The sequence below is a fragment of the Moschus berezovskii genome, chromosome 20 (genome assembly GCF_049115385.1).
Source record: "Moschus berezovskii isolate FMDL1 chromosome 20, NW_MosBer_1.0, whole genome shotgun sequence".
In the NCBI taxonomy this organism is placed as follows: domain Eukaryota; kingdom Metazoa; phylum Chordata; class Mammalia; order Artiodactyla; family Moschidae; genus Moschus; species Moschus berezovskii.
In genome coordinates, this window is record NC_142479.1 from 61767909 (window position 1) to 61783412 (window position 15504).

Genomic DNA, 15504 nt, shown 5'->3' on the forward strand with positions numbered 1-15504 from the left:
GCCGGCCTCGCGCTACCTCTCGCAGCGCTCGTCCCGGGCTTGTGGCGGCTCCCGCATTCGGCCTAGCTTCGAGGCAGCGTGGCTAATGGCACCTCAGCGGAGGGGTGCTCCCAAGGTCCCCGAGGGCAGCGGGGCGGCGGAGCGCCGGGGCCAAAACAGGTACCAGATAGCGCCGGGAGCGCGCGTACGGCGGCATGGGCGGGGCCTAACAGGGGCGTGGTGTGGCGTGGCTGTGGGCGTGGCCCGGTCAGCAAAAGTTGGATCTGGTGCAGGCAGGGCCTTTCCCGGAAAGGCACTGCAGTGTGGGTGTGGCCTGGCCGAGAGGGGCCTGGTTTGTGCTTGGGCGAATCGGGCGCCTAGAGGGGCGTGGTCGTCCAGAGGGTGTAGCCTGCAGAATCCCTCCCGGACGGCGCAGGAAGGGGTTGGGCGGGGTTGGGCGGAGCTACCGGTCGGGAAACCTTCCCTGACCTCCTCCCCAGTGTGTACCGAGGGCTTTGTGCCGAGACTACGCATGGGGACTGGGACTCAGAGGTCCCCATCGTCTAATCTCCGTGTGCTTTTCTCAGGGCTGTGCACGTGATGGTTCTCCGTTGGGGGACCCGATGAATGAATAAATGATCTCATCAGGTAGCCTTCGAGGGGATTCTGCCTAAAGCTTTCAGACCCGGAGTGTAGTCACTCAAGGATAAATTACCTTCTCGTCGTGCTTGCCCCGTGGGCCATGGACCTTGCTTCAAATCCACTTCTGTCTTGGCAAGATTCTCAGTGTGCATTTGGGCCAGCTTACCCTGAACAGGGGTGCTTATTTTGAGGACACCTCAGGGAAGTATTGCTTCTAAATCTGGCCCAGGAGCCTGTGTTTTCCCTTCTTGTCTCTACCTCCCTCTCTGTCTCTTTCTGCCTCAGCACCCGGGGTGTCCCAGGGGAAGGTATCAACAGCTTTGTGCCCACAGTAGGATTTCAGCCCCTGCTGCTGAGATGGGCTGGCAGTCTGCCTGCCCTATTGGGGAAGAGAAATATTGGCCCCACTGGAGTTAGGGGTCCACCCTTGTCTAGTTAGAGGAGACCAGGTGGGCTAGAGGCTAGAGGCAGTTCCAGGGGTGAGGCTGGGGGTCTTTGTGACCTGGGTATCTGCTCCCTGTTTAAAATGACCATGTATCCACCCAGTATGGTCTGACTGAGCTGTGCCCACCTTGAGACTTATTTAATCGGAATTTGTGTGTTAGAAAGTAAAAGTGTGAAAGTATTAGTCACTCATTCATGTCCGACTCTTTGCAACCCCATGGACTGTACCCTCCAGGCTTTTCTGTCCATGGAATTCTCCAGGCAAGAACACTGGAGTGGGTAGCCATCCCTTCTCCAGGGGATCTTCCCAACCCAGGGATCACACCCTGGTCTCCTCCATTGCAGGCGGATTCTTTACCCTCTGAGCCAGCAGGGAAGCCTGTGTGTGTTTTATATATGTAGCAATTTGAAATGTGGAGGGACATATAAAAATAGAAGGCAGACTCCCTGCTTTTCAGGAATTAATCGTATAGTTGAAGACACGAAGTGCACCTCCTGAAAGAATGTCCGGATCACTTTTCTCATTTCTGCCAGTCCTTCAAGCCCTACATATTTTTCTCAGTTAATAGAGTACACGACTGCTTAGTTACACATATGAGAAAACACATACACATGTATACAGACACACACATGAGTGAGTGTACACCATCGAAACACATATAGATACATGTGTGCATGCACACACACACAGAGACGTGCCTGCAACTTCTGCATAGGCAGTGTGAATCCAACAGTTAACCCAGGTGGTACAGAAACTGTCTTAGTGTGGAATCATTTCTGTGGTACTTGCATTCCCTTCCTGTGGATTCACTGGTGGTTTCAGTGAAATGAGTTTGGTTCACGTTTACCTTAGTTCACCCTGGTAGCTCAGCTGGTAAAGAATCCACCTGCAATGTGGGAGGCTTGCGTTCGATCCCTGGGTTGGGAAAATCCCCTGGAGAAGGAAAAGGCTACTCACTCCAGTATTTTGGCCTGGAGAATTCCATGGACTGTATAGTCCATGGGGTTGAAAGAGATGGACACGACTGAGCGACTTTTACTACCTTAGTTCACATTGTGTGTGAGTCTGCACCCTAGGGCCAGTGCATGGGGTTGTGTCAGTCATTTTTGGATGCAGGCAACATGATTGATGTCACAGGCTCTGTCAGGATCTCCCAGATGGTTCTCCATGGACATGGCCAGGCTGGGAGAGTCCACGACTGGCAGTTTGCCTTGTCCTCGGGGGCACAGTGAGCCCTGTCTGGTCATATGGGGTGAGGGGCACATTCCCCACCGTGTCCTCGTATGCTGGCAAGTGCCTCTGGATTGGTGGAGAGTAGCTCTGATGATGACCAGTGTGGGAACCATTTAAGGCTGTAACTAAGTGTGGGTGAGTTTTCTGGTCATTGTGGTCTGCGGTTTTCAGCACACGCAGTTGCCTTCGGGTGACCACAGCTGTTTTCTGTTCTCAGCACCAAGAGTATCCGGGCGCCTCGGGACGTGCGCAAGAAGTGGTTGAGAGTCGCTGTCCTGGGGTCCTGCACTGCGCTCGCCGCCTGCCTGTTCTGGGGCAGCCTAGGGGGTGATGACGGCATCACCGAGGTCCTGGCTCACCGCAGCGAGATCCTGCCAGGCAGGTTCATCGAGGTGCCCTGCTCTGAGGACTATGACAGTCACCGAAGGTTTGAAGGTACGCAGTGCCAAGGTGATTCAGGAAAGAGCAGCATGTTAACATGGAATTCAGTGTGTTCAAAATGCGTCTTTTTTTACTTCGATGAATTGGTGGGAATCAGGTTGAAAATAGTGTGGTGTGGGGTGGGGCAGGTGACCTTCCTCCCCACCACCCCCCCACCAACGTTGGTTAGCTCACACCTGTTCCGGGAAGTGTGAGTGTTTCAGGCCCCACCTGTGCAGGGGCAGGCCCAGGCTTCACTGCCCAGGCTGTGGCCAGTGTTTTACTGAGGTGCCCCCACCTCAGTGTGGATTCCATCTGGTGGAAGAGGTGGTTTGCCTGGAAGGATGTAACAGAATTGGGAAGATATCAATGAGCAAATTGAACTGAGAAAAGGCATTTTCTGTCTTCAGTTCAGTTCAGTTCAGTCGCTCAGTCGTGACTGACTCTTTGCAACCCCATGAATCACAGCATGTCAGGCCTCCCTGTCCATCACCAACTCCCGGAGTTCACTCAAACTCATGTCCATCAAGTCGGTGATGCCATCCAGCCATTTCATTCTCTGTTGTCCCCTTCTCCTGCCGCCCCCAATCCCTCCCAGCATCAGAGTCTTTTCCAGTGAGTTAACTCTTCGCGTGATGTGGCCAAAGTATTGGAGTTTCAGCTTTAGCATCAGTCCTTCCAGGGAACACCCAGGATCTGTCTGAGGGAATTGTTACATCAGAAAATGTTTCAACAGGAAACGTGATACCAGAGTCCATTCCCCCATGGCGTGTGTCCCATCCTGGCACCTGCCTGCTCTGTGGAGGCCAGCAGTTTTAAAAGCCTATCCAGAGTGACTGGGTCTTAGAGACAGAATTTAATTTATTTTTCTATTCAGAGCAATGCTTTGAACTTGAAACATGAAAAAGATTGCTGAATCCGTCCACCAAGGGGCGCTGTTGTGATGCGCACAAGTTGGATTAAAGTGAAGTGAGGTGTGTGGGCCCCTTGGCCGAAATGGACATGCCGAGGAACTGGGGTTTCCTTTCCCCTCGGGGGTCAGGAGTGGACAGGTTCTGTTGTGGGCATGCGCTGTCTGTCTTGGTGAGCTTTTTCCCTATAAAGTCCCAGCTTTTGACAAAGTATATTTTTCCTGTGCTAAGTCGCTTCAGTTGTGTCTGACTCTCTGTGACCCTGTGGACTGTAGGCCCGGCAGGCTCCTCTGTCCATGGGATTCTCCAGGCAAGAATACTGGAGTGGGTTGCCATACCCGCCTCCAGGGGATCTTTCCTATCCGGGAATCGAACCTGTGTCTCCTGCGGCTCCTGCATTGCAGGTGGATTCTTTACCGCTGAGCCATTATTTCTCCTACCCCTTGAATAATTTATCAACATTAAAAACAGTTGGAATGAGGCAGAGGAGGAGTTGGTGTAGATAGAGATGGGATTTCAGTTGGGAAGGTGAGAAAATTCGGGAGATGATGGTGATGATGGTCACACACCAATGTGAATGTAGTTAATGCCCCTGAACTGGCTAAAATGGTAAATTTGGGGTTTTATATATATTTTACCAGAAAAACCCAGCATCAAAGTCTCTGGACTCCCCCGCCCTCACCCTCCTCTCCTCCCATCGCTGACAGGGGCTCTGCCTGCCCCGGACCTGTGTGTCTGGGAGGCACATCTGCGCGCTTGTGTCCCGTGCACTTGTGTACACGCACAGACATCATCGACCACTCACAACTCACTTTCTCGCCCAAATGATACTCTTAACGCTCACTCGTATTCAGCGTGTTGTGTCCTGCTGGATTTTAGGATTTCAAGATTGATGGAGTTTGAGTTCTCTCTAATTGCCCGGTAGCTGGAGACCGTAACCTCTATGGTACAGAACCGACTTTCCTGTTGGGCTAATATGTTTTTGTTAATGTTGCACGTATACCTGAAAAAAATAGGTGTTTTTGCATGGTTGTTGTGAAGCTCTGAGTGTCTCCTAGTCTACACTCCTCTGGGCAGACTGTCTTCTTGGGCGTCTTGTCTTGTTGTTCAGTTATTGGGAGCTGCGAGGCAGGGTCTCCACCTCAGTGGTGGGTCTGGTGGCCGCCTCACGTGTTTGAACTGATGTCACTTGGTGCTTCTGTTGCCCCTGCATCTTGCTGGTGAATAGTTCCTATTATCAGTCTCTTTCCCTCTCATAATTCTTTTGTCTTTAAATGTATTTGTTTGTATGATATCACTCCCCAAGCTGCTGTTTGGGTATCGTCGTTTTTGCCTTTGTCGTCGACCTTTAAGGAGTAACCCTTATAAAAAGCATTTTTGTGTTTTAATAGAACACAAGATCTTGTATCAGTAGGGTTATATTTAGCTCCATGGAACTGAGGCACCCCTTCCCCAATGACCCCCAAGTAGAAGTTTATCCACCCAGAGAAAGTCACCCCAGGTCAGCCTGGCTCCCTGTGAGCCCTTTGCACTGAGCCCCCAGCTCTCCCACTCAGCGTGTGGTTTATGTAGTCCCAGGACACCTCCAGGCACGTTCCAGGCAGGAAGAGGGGAAGGAGAATGAAAGCTAAAGGTCAGCCAGCCCAGCGTGTCCTGAGAGTGTTCCACTGGCCACATATCCTATGGTCCACCCAGCTCGAGACAGACAGCCTGCCCTTTGCGCCAAGACAGAAGGCACTTGCTGAGCTCGTCCATCTCTGGTGCTCTGCCTCATCCTGGGTCTATCCATCTGACCCTGGCCCTGTCCACCCTGACCCTGGCCACTTTATCCCTGGGCCTGTCATGCTGACCCTGGCTGTGTCCCCGCTGGCCCTGATCCTGTCCACCCTGAGCCTGATTCCACTTTGCCTCTTTCACCCCAACCATAGCCCCATCCACCCAACCCTGACTACTTTCACCCCAAATCTGGCCCCATTCCCATCCAAGCTCCCCCACCCTCCTCCCTCTAAGCAACTCAGTCCTGGCTGCAGGGATAGAGGGAGGCAAGGGTGGGGACCATCTTGGAGCAGCTCTGCAAAAGGATAGCAGCTACAATTGCAGGCACAGTTTTGGTCATCCAGGAGGGACTTGCCAACAGGTCTGGATCCGTGGTCAGGTCAGTGATCTGTGGTCAGGTTCAAGAATGTCGCAGATGCCTCCTCTGGGCAGAGTGCCTGGTGCTTCCAGAGTGGCCTGTCTGGCATGGGGCTGCCAGGAACACAGTGAAATTTGTATGGGAAATTTCACAGTGAAATTTGATGTAGGGGACGTGCATGTACTGGAAAGTCACCATTGCTTATCTGAAATTCACTCTGACCACATGGCCTGTAATTTCTAAACCTAGCCCCCTAATCTTGTGAAAGGCAAGTCCCCATCCCACAAAATTCTGTTGTCCTTGAGAAGTGGGGCCCACATGTGAGTCCTTGACAATGGCATGCTATCCTGTTGTCAGGGTTCAGCAGGGGCTGCGTGTCATCCTGACTTGACTCTTTCTAGGCTGTTCCCCAAGGAAGTGTGGCCGGGGCATCAGCGATGCCGTCATCACCAGGGATGAAGCCCGAAGGATTCGCAGGTACACGCATCTCTGAGCTTCTGTCCTGAACAAGTGGGAGGGTGAGGCTGGGGTGGGGAACAGAGAATTACTAATAAAAGGATGATTTCAAGAGATTCATTTAGAATTCCCTAAGAATTCCCCTACATTCCCCTTCCAAGGCCAAGATGGACTTTTCTGATTTCCAGGAGGAAAGGCTGTTGCCCTCAGTGATGTGGTTGCTGATGGAACCTTCTGGAGGCCCAGGCCCTCTCCAGGGTCAGCAGGGGAGGTGGTGGTGGGGGGAATGCTCTGTTTTGGTCTGTTGGGGAGGTCGGGGGGATGCTCTCCCATCAGCCATTGAGGTGCCCAGTGGACACTATGTAGAGACAGCAGGTTTTCCCAGTGGCCTCAGGCAGTGGCCCCAGACAATTATTTCAGTCTCCTCTCTCAAACTGATTGGAATTAGTCCTCCCATCAGCTTGCCATAACTCATGACCGGGCAGGAGGTCTTACTTATAAGTAGTTGGCATTGGATTCTTCCTTGTCTTTTAGAAGCAGTTCTTGATGCTTTGATTTTTCCAACATGGAGTTCAGACACAGGCATGTGCCTGGTGGAGCAGTGTCTAGTCTGTGTGTTGAGCTGAGTCCCAAGGGAAGACTCTCCTCCTGTTTCTAGATAACCTTGTAGGGGCCAGTTGGGTAGAGCGGGTGGTCACTGGTGTGAAGGCTGGATCCAGCCCCTAATCAGTTTCTGGGGTGGCCATGAAGCATCTGTCAGAGGCACCAGAAGCCCCTGCATCTTCACTGACGTGGGTGGTCCTGTGAGGTCCAGCCCAGGGTACCACATGGCCTCTGCCTCCTGAACTGGTGATTATAAAGTCTGCCTCCCAGCCTGTGATGACAGGAGAGAGACTTTCCAGCCCAGAGGAACCCATTCAACTCAGCACCAGGTCGCTGAACTAAAGATGGAAAGTAAACCCACTTGTCCCCAAGCTGTGTCATAGGATGTTAATGAGATGGTGACAAAATATTAACATTTACTCAACTTGAAAGTCGAGTCCTTTGGTCTAAACATGTGATTCTGTCATAAACATTAAGCAATCTGTTAACATTGTGTTAGCTGTGTGATTGGTGTGTGTCTAGAGGTATCATAGATGATGCTGTTAACTGAATTCTGACTTAAGATCTTCCCCTACAGCGTAGCCGAGAAGGGGTTGTCCCTGGGAGGATCCGATGGAGGGGTGAGTTGTTTGTCGTTCCTGCTTCAGTTTCCTTCTTCCCCTTTTGGCTCTGCTCTCCCTCCGAGGGGAAATGAGGGTGTAGGGTGTTCAGGCCCCCACAGATGCAGTGTATGGACTGTTGTCCACTGAGTGAGACTGGGGGAGGGGTCCAGCAGTGGCCCCTGAAAAATGCATCCACCCAGAACTGTGATGGGACCTAATCTGGGAAAAGGGTATTTTGCAGATGTCATTAAGTTAAGGGTCTCGAGATGAGATCACCCTGGATTATGAAGGTGGCCCTAGATCCAATAATAAGAGTCCTTGTAAGAGGAAGGCAGAGGGAGGTTTGAGACTCAAGAAGAGGCCATGTGAAGATGGAGCAGAGTGGAGTGATATGCCACAAACAGAGGGACCCCTGGTGCCACCAGAAGCCCAAAGATTCAAGGAAGGATTCTCCCCTGGTGCCTTCGAGGGAAGGAGTGGGACCCTGCTGACATCTTGATCTCAGCCTTCTGGCCTCCAGACTTTGAGACAATGAATTCCTCCTGTCTTAAGCCTGCCATTTACAGCAACCACAGGGAACTCAGACAGGCCAGTGCAGCTCTGCAACTCATCCGCTTCCTGGGTAGCCTTGAGAGTCCATCTGTGCGAGCACCTTACGTTGGAGTTCTCACGTGGTCCCAGTGGGGATCTTCTCACCCAGTGTGTGGGTCCTGGGGGAACATCTTCTCTCCTCTGGATAGTTCGGTCATTATCTCTATGACTCTTATTCTGCAGACTCTTTCCTTTTGAGTTCTGAAAATTAAGCGTCTCCTTTTATTTTGATTCAGTTCAAGGGGAATATTTATTAAAACCTATTCATGTGTGGACTCATCTTTTACTCTCTGCTCAGCATTTACGTGAAAAGTTGTCTTGCAGTGAATCATCCAGGTTTGATATCTTTAAGGGCAGTTAAACTTTTTTAAGCCCAGATTGTATTCAAACAAACCCCCTGGGATGGTTGTTGCATCAGTGAGAAAAGATGCCCAAATAGGGTAAAGGTGGTCCATACTCATGCCCACTCCCCTCTTTTAAGACATGGAGAAGGCCTTCTGGAGGCAGGATGGGCAGGGGTCGGAAACACTGGTGGTTCATTAAAGAGTGATGACCCAGCAATTCCACTCCTGGGCATTTACCCAGGAGAACGAGAGCATCTCCCACGATAAAAAAAATCAGTGGTCAGAGCTGCCTTATTTGCAACAACCCTGAACTAGGAGCAGCCCCCATGTCCGTCTCCAGGTGAGTTAGTCACAGGGAGGTGATATTCAGTGAAAGAAGCCAGGCTGAAAGCAAGTGTACCTGCATGACTCCAGGGCCTCCTGTTCTAGAAACTAACCAGCACCTCACACACCTTTGTCCAAATGTCTTGAAACCCAGCCTGTGTGCATTGTCGCCCTGACCTGTGTGTGCAAGGATACGTCTCGGGAATTTGTGTTTAACGTTGATGGCTTTTAGAGCTCGGTCACCTACCAGGCAGCCCTCACGCTACTCTGCCAATGTCTTTTCCAGGCGTCCATCCTGGACCTGCACTCAGGGGCCTTGTCTGTTGGGAAGCACTTTGTAAACCTGTACAGGTGAGAACCTGGGGTGAGAGGGTCTGCCCACTTTTTAACCGGGGACACCTGAGTGAGGCTTGTGTGTATGGATCAGAAGGGCTTCAAGTCTTGGGGAAAACCTCAACATTTGCCATCAGGCTGTGGCCAAGTGAGGACTGGGAGATTAAACTCTTCAAGGGGCTTTGTACTCACTCACCTTGCTTTTGGAAACAGTCTAGTCTGGAAGGGGCCCAGGGATGGGGTCAGAGAGAGAGGTGAGTGGCAGGCCAGGCTCCTAAGAGTTGCCTCTTGAGGGCCAGGAGAAGCAAGAGATCTCCCAACCTTGATAAATGTCACCCCACCTGGTGGCTCAGATGGTAAAGAATCTGCCTGCAATGCAGGAGACCTGGGTTCAATCCCTGGGTCGGGAAGATCCCCTGGAGAAAGGAATGGCTACTCACTCCAGTATTCTTGCCTGGAGAATCTCATGGACAGAGGAGCCTGATGGGCTCCAGTCCGTGGGGTCACTAAGCATTGGACGTAACTGAGCGACTAACAGTGTCACCTGCCAGGTACTGCCCTCCCAGCCCCTCCCTTTTCTCACATGGTTATTGAAAGAGCAGCTGCAAGATAAGAGGGACCAGCTGATTCTCAAGGACTTGCTGGTTAACTGGAGGAAAGACTGAATTTAAAGGAAATGTGTTAGTCGCTCAGTTATGTCTGACTCTTTGCAACCCCATGGACCGTAACCAGGCTCTTCTGTCCATTGAATTCTCCAGGCCAAGAATACTGGAGTGGGTAGCCATTCTCTTCTCCAGGGCATCTTCCCAACCCAGGGATTGAACCTGAGTCTCCTGCGTGGCAGGCAGATTCTTTACCATCTGAGCCACCGGGGAAGACCCAAAGGAAATAAGGAAACATTAATGAAATGTCTCATTTGTTAATACTCCTTATTCTTTTCACAGATACTTTGGGGATAAAATACAAACTATCTTCTCAGAAGAGGACTTCCAGTTGTACCGGTGAGGGAAGGAACGCCCGGGTCAGAGGTGGGGAAGGAAGTGGGGGCATGGGAGTGCTGGGGTGAGTCCTGCAGAGAACTGGCACTCAGGTTTCTGCTTTTGCACATGATACCCTGTCACATGTGTGTGAACCCACGTGTGTATCTGCTCACCTTTCCTCCTTCTCCAGTTCACATCTTTTTGTGGGATAGTTTGATATGGGTCCTATGGACCCGTGGAGAATCCTCTTCCAGCTGCTTTGAGTGACACATGTGTCCTCTTGGCAGGGACGTGCGGCAGAAGGTCCAGCTGGCAATTGCCCAGGCGTTTGGCATCAGTGCGTCTTCGCTGCACCTGACAAAGCCCACCTTCTTTTCCCGCATCAACAGCACGGAGGCCCGGACGGCTCACGATGAATATTGGCACGCGCACGTGGACAAGGTGAGTGCACCTGGGGCTTGTCCACTGAAGTGCTGTCTGTTCACATAGTTGGGGTTTTAGATGTTTCCTCTCTGGTGATGCTGTCAAGGACATAAGACTTGTTTCTCGTGTGGTGAGGTGAGAGAAGATGGTGAAACGCATCTTACGGAACAGGGAGGGCCTGGTGGGGACCATCCTTTGCTACTTGTTCCCAGATGCAGAGCTGTCTCTGCCTGAGCCGTGAGCTGCATCAAATGTCACCTGACCCGGCCTTGATTCAGCCTTTCTGTTGGGTGGTCTCCCCTTGGACAAGCGTTCCCGCCCTGCCCCAGAGGCCCCGTTTTCCCCCTTTTTTTGGGGGGGAGATCTCTTGACCACTCTGGATTATGTGGATTCCTCTTCTTTGACCTCCTGTTGTTCCCTCGATACGGTGACATCTAATCTATCAATGGTTTTCATCAGCCACAACTGAAGTCCTCTCCCCGCCTGCCCCTCAGCCCCACCCTGACCTGCCTGCCCAGCATGCCCAGCATGGCGCCAGGGGAGAGTTGGCCACAGAAACGTCTGAGGGGTGTTGGCGGTCACCCCAGCTGTGGGTGTGCTCAGGTGACCCAGATAATCTCTGCATTGCTTGATGCTGGAACAAAGGAAATGAAGTGAAAAATAAGCCAAGGGTTTGGGCAGAAGCTCACAGATTGGGCTTCTGCCTGAAATTCAGTCAGACATTGGTGTGTTTATTTAATCTTGACTGTCTGAGCTTGATGGAGGAAGGAGCACTTCCCTGTGGTTAGTGAGACTGAGGAACCCAGGATTTAATTAAGCTAAAGTGAAGCAGCTGTATGTGGCCAGTGGCTCATCTGAGCCAGTGTACCTCAGGAGATTCGAGGGGACTCAGGTTGGAAGTTTGGGCATCACCCCGGGTGCTCCCATGGGCTTACGATTGATCACTGGGTTCAGACTCATCCATTCATGATCAAACTTCCTGTTCACTCTCAACCTCACAGGTTTAGCAGCCATTGCCTCACTGAATAATCATTCTGTAGATGCATTATTTCATTAGAGGACCAGGGCTGAGACCTTCAGTGTAAGATCATCATAGACATTGCAGAGGGGAAAACAAGGTTCTATGGGGTTTAAGGCAAAGATAGCATGTGTGGAGGATAGACAGGTTCATGCAGCAAATGGGGAAGGGAGTTTGGGATGGAGTCTGGGAGAATTTCCCTGCATGAAGAAAGAGCAGCCCTCCGCACAGTGGGAAGGGTGGGTTTAGGAGAGACAACACTGGAGGTAGCCTGGTTCTGTGATCCACTTTGAAGGAAGAAAGATAAGGAAGATACTCTTCAGGCAGAGAAAGCAAGTCAGTAGTGATGAGCAGGGTGGCCTCAGACGTGTTAGAGCTAGGAGGTCTTGTGACAGGGTGTACAGGACCTGGGTGGTTGTCATAGCCAAGGGGTCACTCATGCATGGATGTGGCAAAAAGATGTCCTCCCATGAGGAGACTCCAGGAGTGAAGCATCTGCTCCTGGCTGTGAAGCTCTCCAGCCTCCAACTCAGGACAGCTCAGGCTCCAGCAGTCTCTGCCATCCCTACCACCTGCCAGAACCTGCCTCCTTCCAAGGTCACTGTGCTCACATGAGTTTGGGATGGTTCCTTTGCAGTATCTGAGCTGGGTGGGTAGGAGAGGGTGAGGCTACTGGATACCACCCATCCCAGTCTCTTTTAGGTTCTGTGCAGCTCAGTGGATGTGAGCTGAAGCAACTCAAGCACACTGCCCTGAGCTGTTCTCAGGTTTAAGTCACTCTGATATTTGTTTGGTGCCCTGATACCAGATAAGGAACCCCCAAATGGGGTCTTGGTGGGGAATGTGGAGGGAGCCCAGGTCTATGTAGAAAGTCCAGCTCCACAGACAGTGCGGTACTGAATTCACCAGAAGGTGACAGGGCCTTGGTCACCTTGGCAGGCTGGTGCTCAGCAGAGGGTTTTCTGCCATTGGGAGGGCAGTGTGAGGCCTGGGTTCTGTGCTTCCCTGAGAACCAAGCCCTCCCACAAGCAGATGGTGACGTACCCTCATGCTTTGCCCACAGGTGACCTATGGTTCCTTTGACTACACGTCACTACTGTACCTTTCTGACTACCTGGACGACTTCGGTGGGGGGCGGTTTGTGTTCATGGAGGAGGGCGCCAACAAGACGGTGGAGCCGAGAGCAGGTAGGACTCACAGGTAGACTCTGGGGTGCTTGACTGTGGCCTTTCCTGGGATGCTGAGTTTACAGTTGATTATCTCTTATGAAAATTAACGGGGAAATATGCCAAGTGTTTTCAGTTTTCCCACCTATTCACTTTCCAGCCCCCTCCATTCCCTCCTGTGCATCCAGGTTCCAACAGGAACATTCCTCTTCTGCCTCAGCACTTCATGGTGTGCTGGTCTTCTGGTGATGATTTTCTGAAAATATTCTTATTTAAGCTTTTTTCTGAAGGATATTTTCACTGGAGGTGAAATTCTGGATTGGTGGGTTTTTTCTTTTTTTAAAAGAAAACATTTCCCTTTTCCTCTGGCTCCCTTGTTGCCATCACCACTGTCACTTCCCTGTAGTAGCTGCCTCTTTGCTCTCCATCTGCCAGCTGCTCTCTAGTCTCTGGTTTCATCAGTTTCACTATGATGTGCCTCAGTGTGAATTTGTATTTATCCCACTTGAAGTATTTATCCTGCCAAGCTTATTGGGTTAAAAGTCAAAGTTTTCATCACAGTAGGGAAAGTGTTGGTCATTATTTCTTCAAATCACCTTTTTCTGCACCAATATGAGCTTCTCTTCCTTCCAAAGGTCCAACATGAGGGGTGGATGGTTTCCTGATGTCCCACAGGCCATGAGGAGATTGACTTTTCCTCAGTCTTTTCTTCTCTGTTCTTTGGTGCCTGTTTGCAAAGTGTGCAGAATCACTGGGGGCTCCTAGAGACCCCCCAATTCTTGCTACAAGTCAGTGATATTCGATAACTGTGTCTGCAGGGGTGGGGGTGCACAGATGGTGTGGATGGGCACAGAGGCCATTGAGCCCACTGTGCAGACTGGCCTGGCTGCTTGTCTGATGTCTCAGGTGTGATTGAAACTGGAGAAACCAAAGACAAAAATGTCCTTTAACAACTTGGGCCCCAGGAAGTGGTGTGACTCCAGATTGCTCTAGGAAAGTGTTTCCTTCAGGTCAGGCTCAGCCTGGCTGGTCAAGAGGAGGGTCTGAGTTCCGGGTGTCCCCAGGCCCCCATGCAGAGGTTACATGTGTGTTACATGTTTTCTTTTGTTCTGCTATTTTCAGGCAGAGCACAGTTCTTTTATTTACAGCCAGAAAACAGTAGACTCTGGGGTAGACTTTTCTCCTCTTTCAAAGATTTAGCAGTCAAGTTCCTGGCAGTGACCTTTGAAGGGAAATGAAGTTGTCATGGAAAATTTTTTTTAATTAATCAATTTGTTTATTTGGCTGCATCTGGTCTTAATAGTGGCATGTGGGATCTTTCACTGTGGCCTGCAGGCTTAGTTTCAGGTGGGATCTTAGTTCCCTTACCAGGGATTGAACCCATGTCCCCTGCATTGCAGGGTGGATTTCTAACCACTGGATCACCAGGGAAGTCCCTGTCAGGGAATATTTGGTGCTGGGCCACGTGGTAGGAACATGGCATCTGTGGGATCCCAGGGCTCCTCCCTAATGACTCCATTAGGGTAAACTCCATTTGTCCTAAAAAAAAAAATCTACAGTGGTATATGTGAGGCCAGTTAAATATTGAAGCACATAGACACTGGGTTCTCTGAACACAGTTGGCTGGAGGACCCACCCACTCCAGGACCTTCAGAAGCCCCCTCCTGTGTCCTGTCTTTAGCTGCCCTGGGAGGGAGCTATAGGTGCTGGGTGTTTGCCTTGACGTGTTTTTCCTAATTCTCTGTTAAAACACTGTCATCACCCTCCAGGATTTGGTTTTGTTCCATGTGTGATTAGAAATAAGATACTCAGGTGGGCCTGGGGAGGTCACATGGCTTGTAGGGGCCCCTGGGGTGGGTGGCAGGGCCTCACTGCAATTCTAGGCTGACCCACAGGGAGGCTGTGCCCAGGCCTGGGGCATCCTTCATCCTGCAGGTTTGACTCCAAGCCCCACCTTCCTTCATCAGTGGTTTCTCCAGCCCACCAGGTTCCTTGTGTCTGTGAGTCAGCCTGAATACAGGTCCTCTGAGGCCTGGCTATGTGTGTGACCTCGAGGTCATGCTTTGTTCACCCCTCTCCCAGGTCGGGTATCCTTCTTCACCTCCGGGTCTGAGAACCTGCATCGGGTGGAGAAGGTCCACTGGGGCACCCGCTATGCCATCACCATTGCCTTCACCTGCAATCCCGACCACGGCATCTCGGACCCAACGCTCACGTAGCCCCAGGTAGCCCGCCCAGCAGCCCTGCCCGGAAGCAGCCATGCTGAACATGCACCCCTTCCCTGCTGCTCAACTCATTTCTACCATTTCCACTGAACAAGGTGCCTTATGAATCATCCCAAATTTTGATTTGCTAATGTTTGATCATTTTTCAACTGTGAGTAAATGGAGGGGACCAGCTTCCCCTCACAAGGATCAGTGTTGACTGTGCTGTGCTGACGTGGGGCTTGGGAGCTGGCAGGGCAGCCCCTCCCTCCTTTCTCAGGAAGGAGTCCTGTGCCTGGGGTGGAGTCCCCATTTGTCAGCAGACTAGAGACGGATTTAAGTGCAGATGAAGCCAAGTGGGGCCAGCAACCTCCATTCGGGGAAGCAGAATCAGTGATCATGACATCTTGGAGAAGGTTCTGGGGGACAGGCAGCTCCAGGGGCAGCAGTAGTGGGGCTGAGAGGGCTGATGGTGCTGGATTCTGGGTGGAGGTGAGCATCTGATATTCTGGTAGCTCTGTGCAGAGCACCCCATTGCTGCCGGCCCCTGAGAGTCACCCTGACACTGTGTTCATGCCAGGCTGGGCTCTGCTCCATCACTGGCCAGGGTCCCTGACACAAGCCTGGATTGTGTTCCCAATGTGGCCATCCTTAGCTCACCCGGGGCCTCCTGTCCAGCTGAGGGTCTGTCTGCAT

At 51.5% G+C, this 15504-nt stretch overlaps 1 protein-coding gene across 1 annotated transcript; it reads left to right on the top strand.

Annotated features, from left to right (window-relative positions):
- Positions 1–23: 23 nt before the first annotated feature.
- On the top strand, positions 24–15021 carry OGFOD3 (2-oxoglutarate and iron dependent oxygenase domain containing 3). Its single transcript, XM_055408268.2, has 9 exons — positions 24–159; positions 2517–2734; positions 6166–6241; positions 7401–7443; positions 8971–9035; positions 9962–10018; positions 10285–10438; positions 12502–12625; positions 14687–15021. The coding sequence occupies exons 1-9, from the start codon at positions 86–88 to the stop codon at positions 14821–14823; spliced, it is 948 nt and encodes a 315-aa protein (XP_055264243.2). The 5' UTR covers positions 24–85; the 3' UTR covers positions 14824–15021.
- The last annotated feature ends 483 nt before the right edge of the window (positions 15022–15504 follow it).

Coding starts and splice junctions, on each gene's coding strand:
- OGFOD3 (XM_055408268.2), top strand. CDS start 86: ATGGCACCTCAGCGGAGGGGTGCTCCCAAGGTCCCCGAGGGCAGCGGG. Junction 2,735..6,165: donor CAGTCACCGAAGGTTTGAAG/GTACGCAGTGCC, acceptor GACTCTTTCTAG/GCTGTTCCCCAAGGAAGTGT. Junction 6,242..7,400: donor GAAGCCCGAAGGATTCGCAG/GTACACGCATCT, acceptor CTTCCCCTACAG/CGTAGCCGAGAAGGGGTTGT.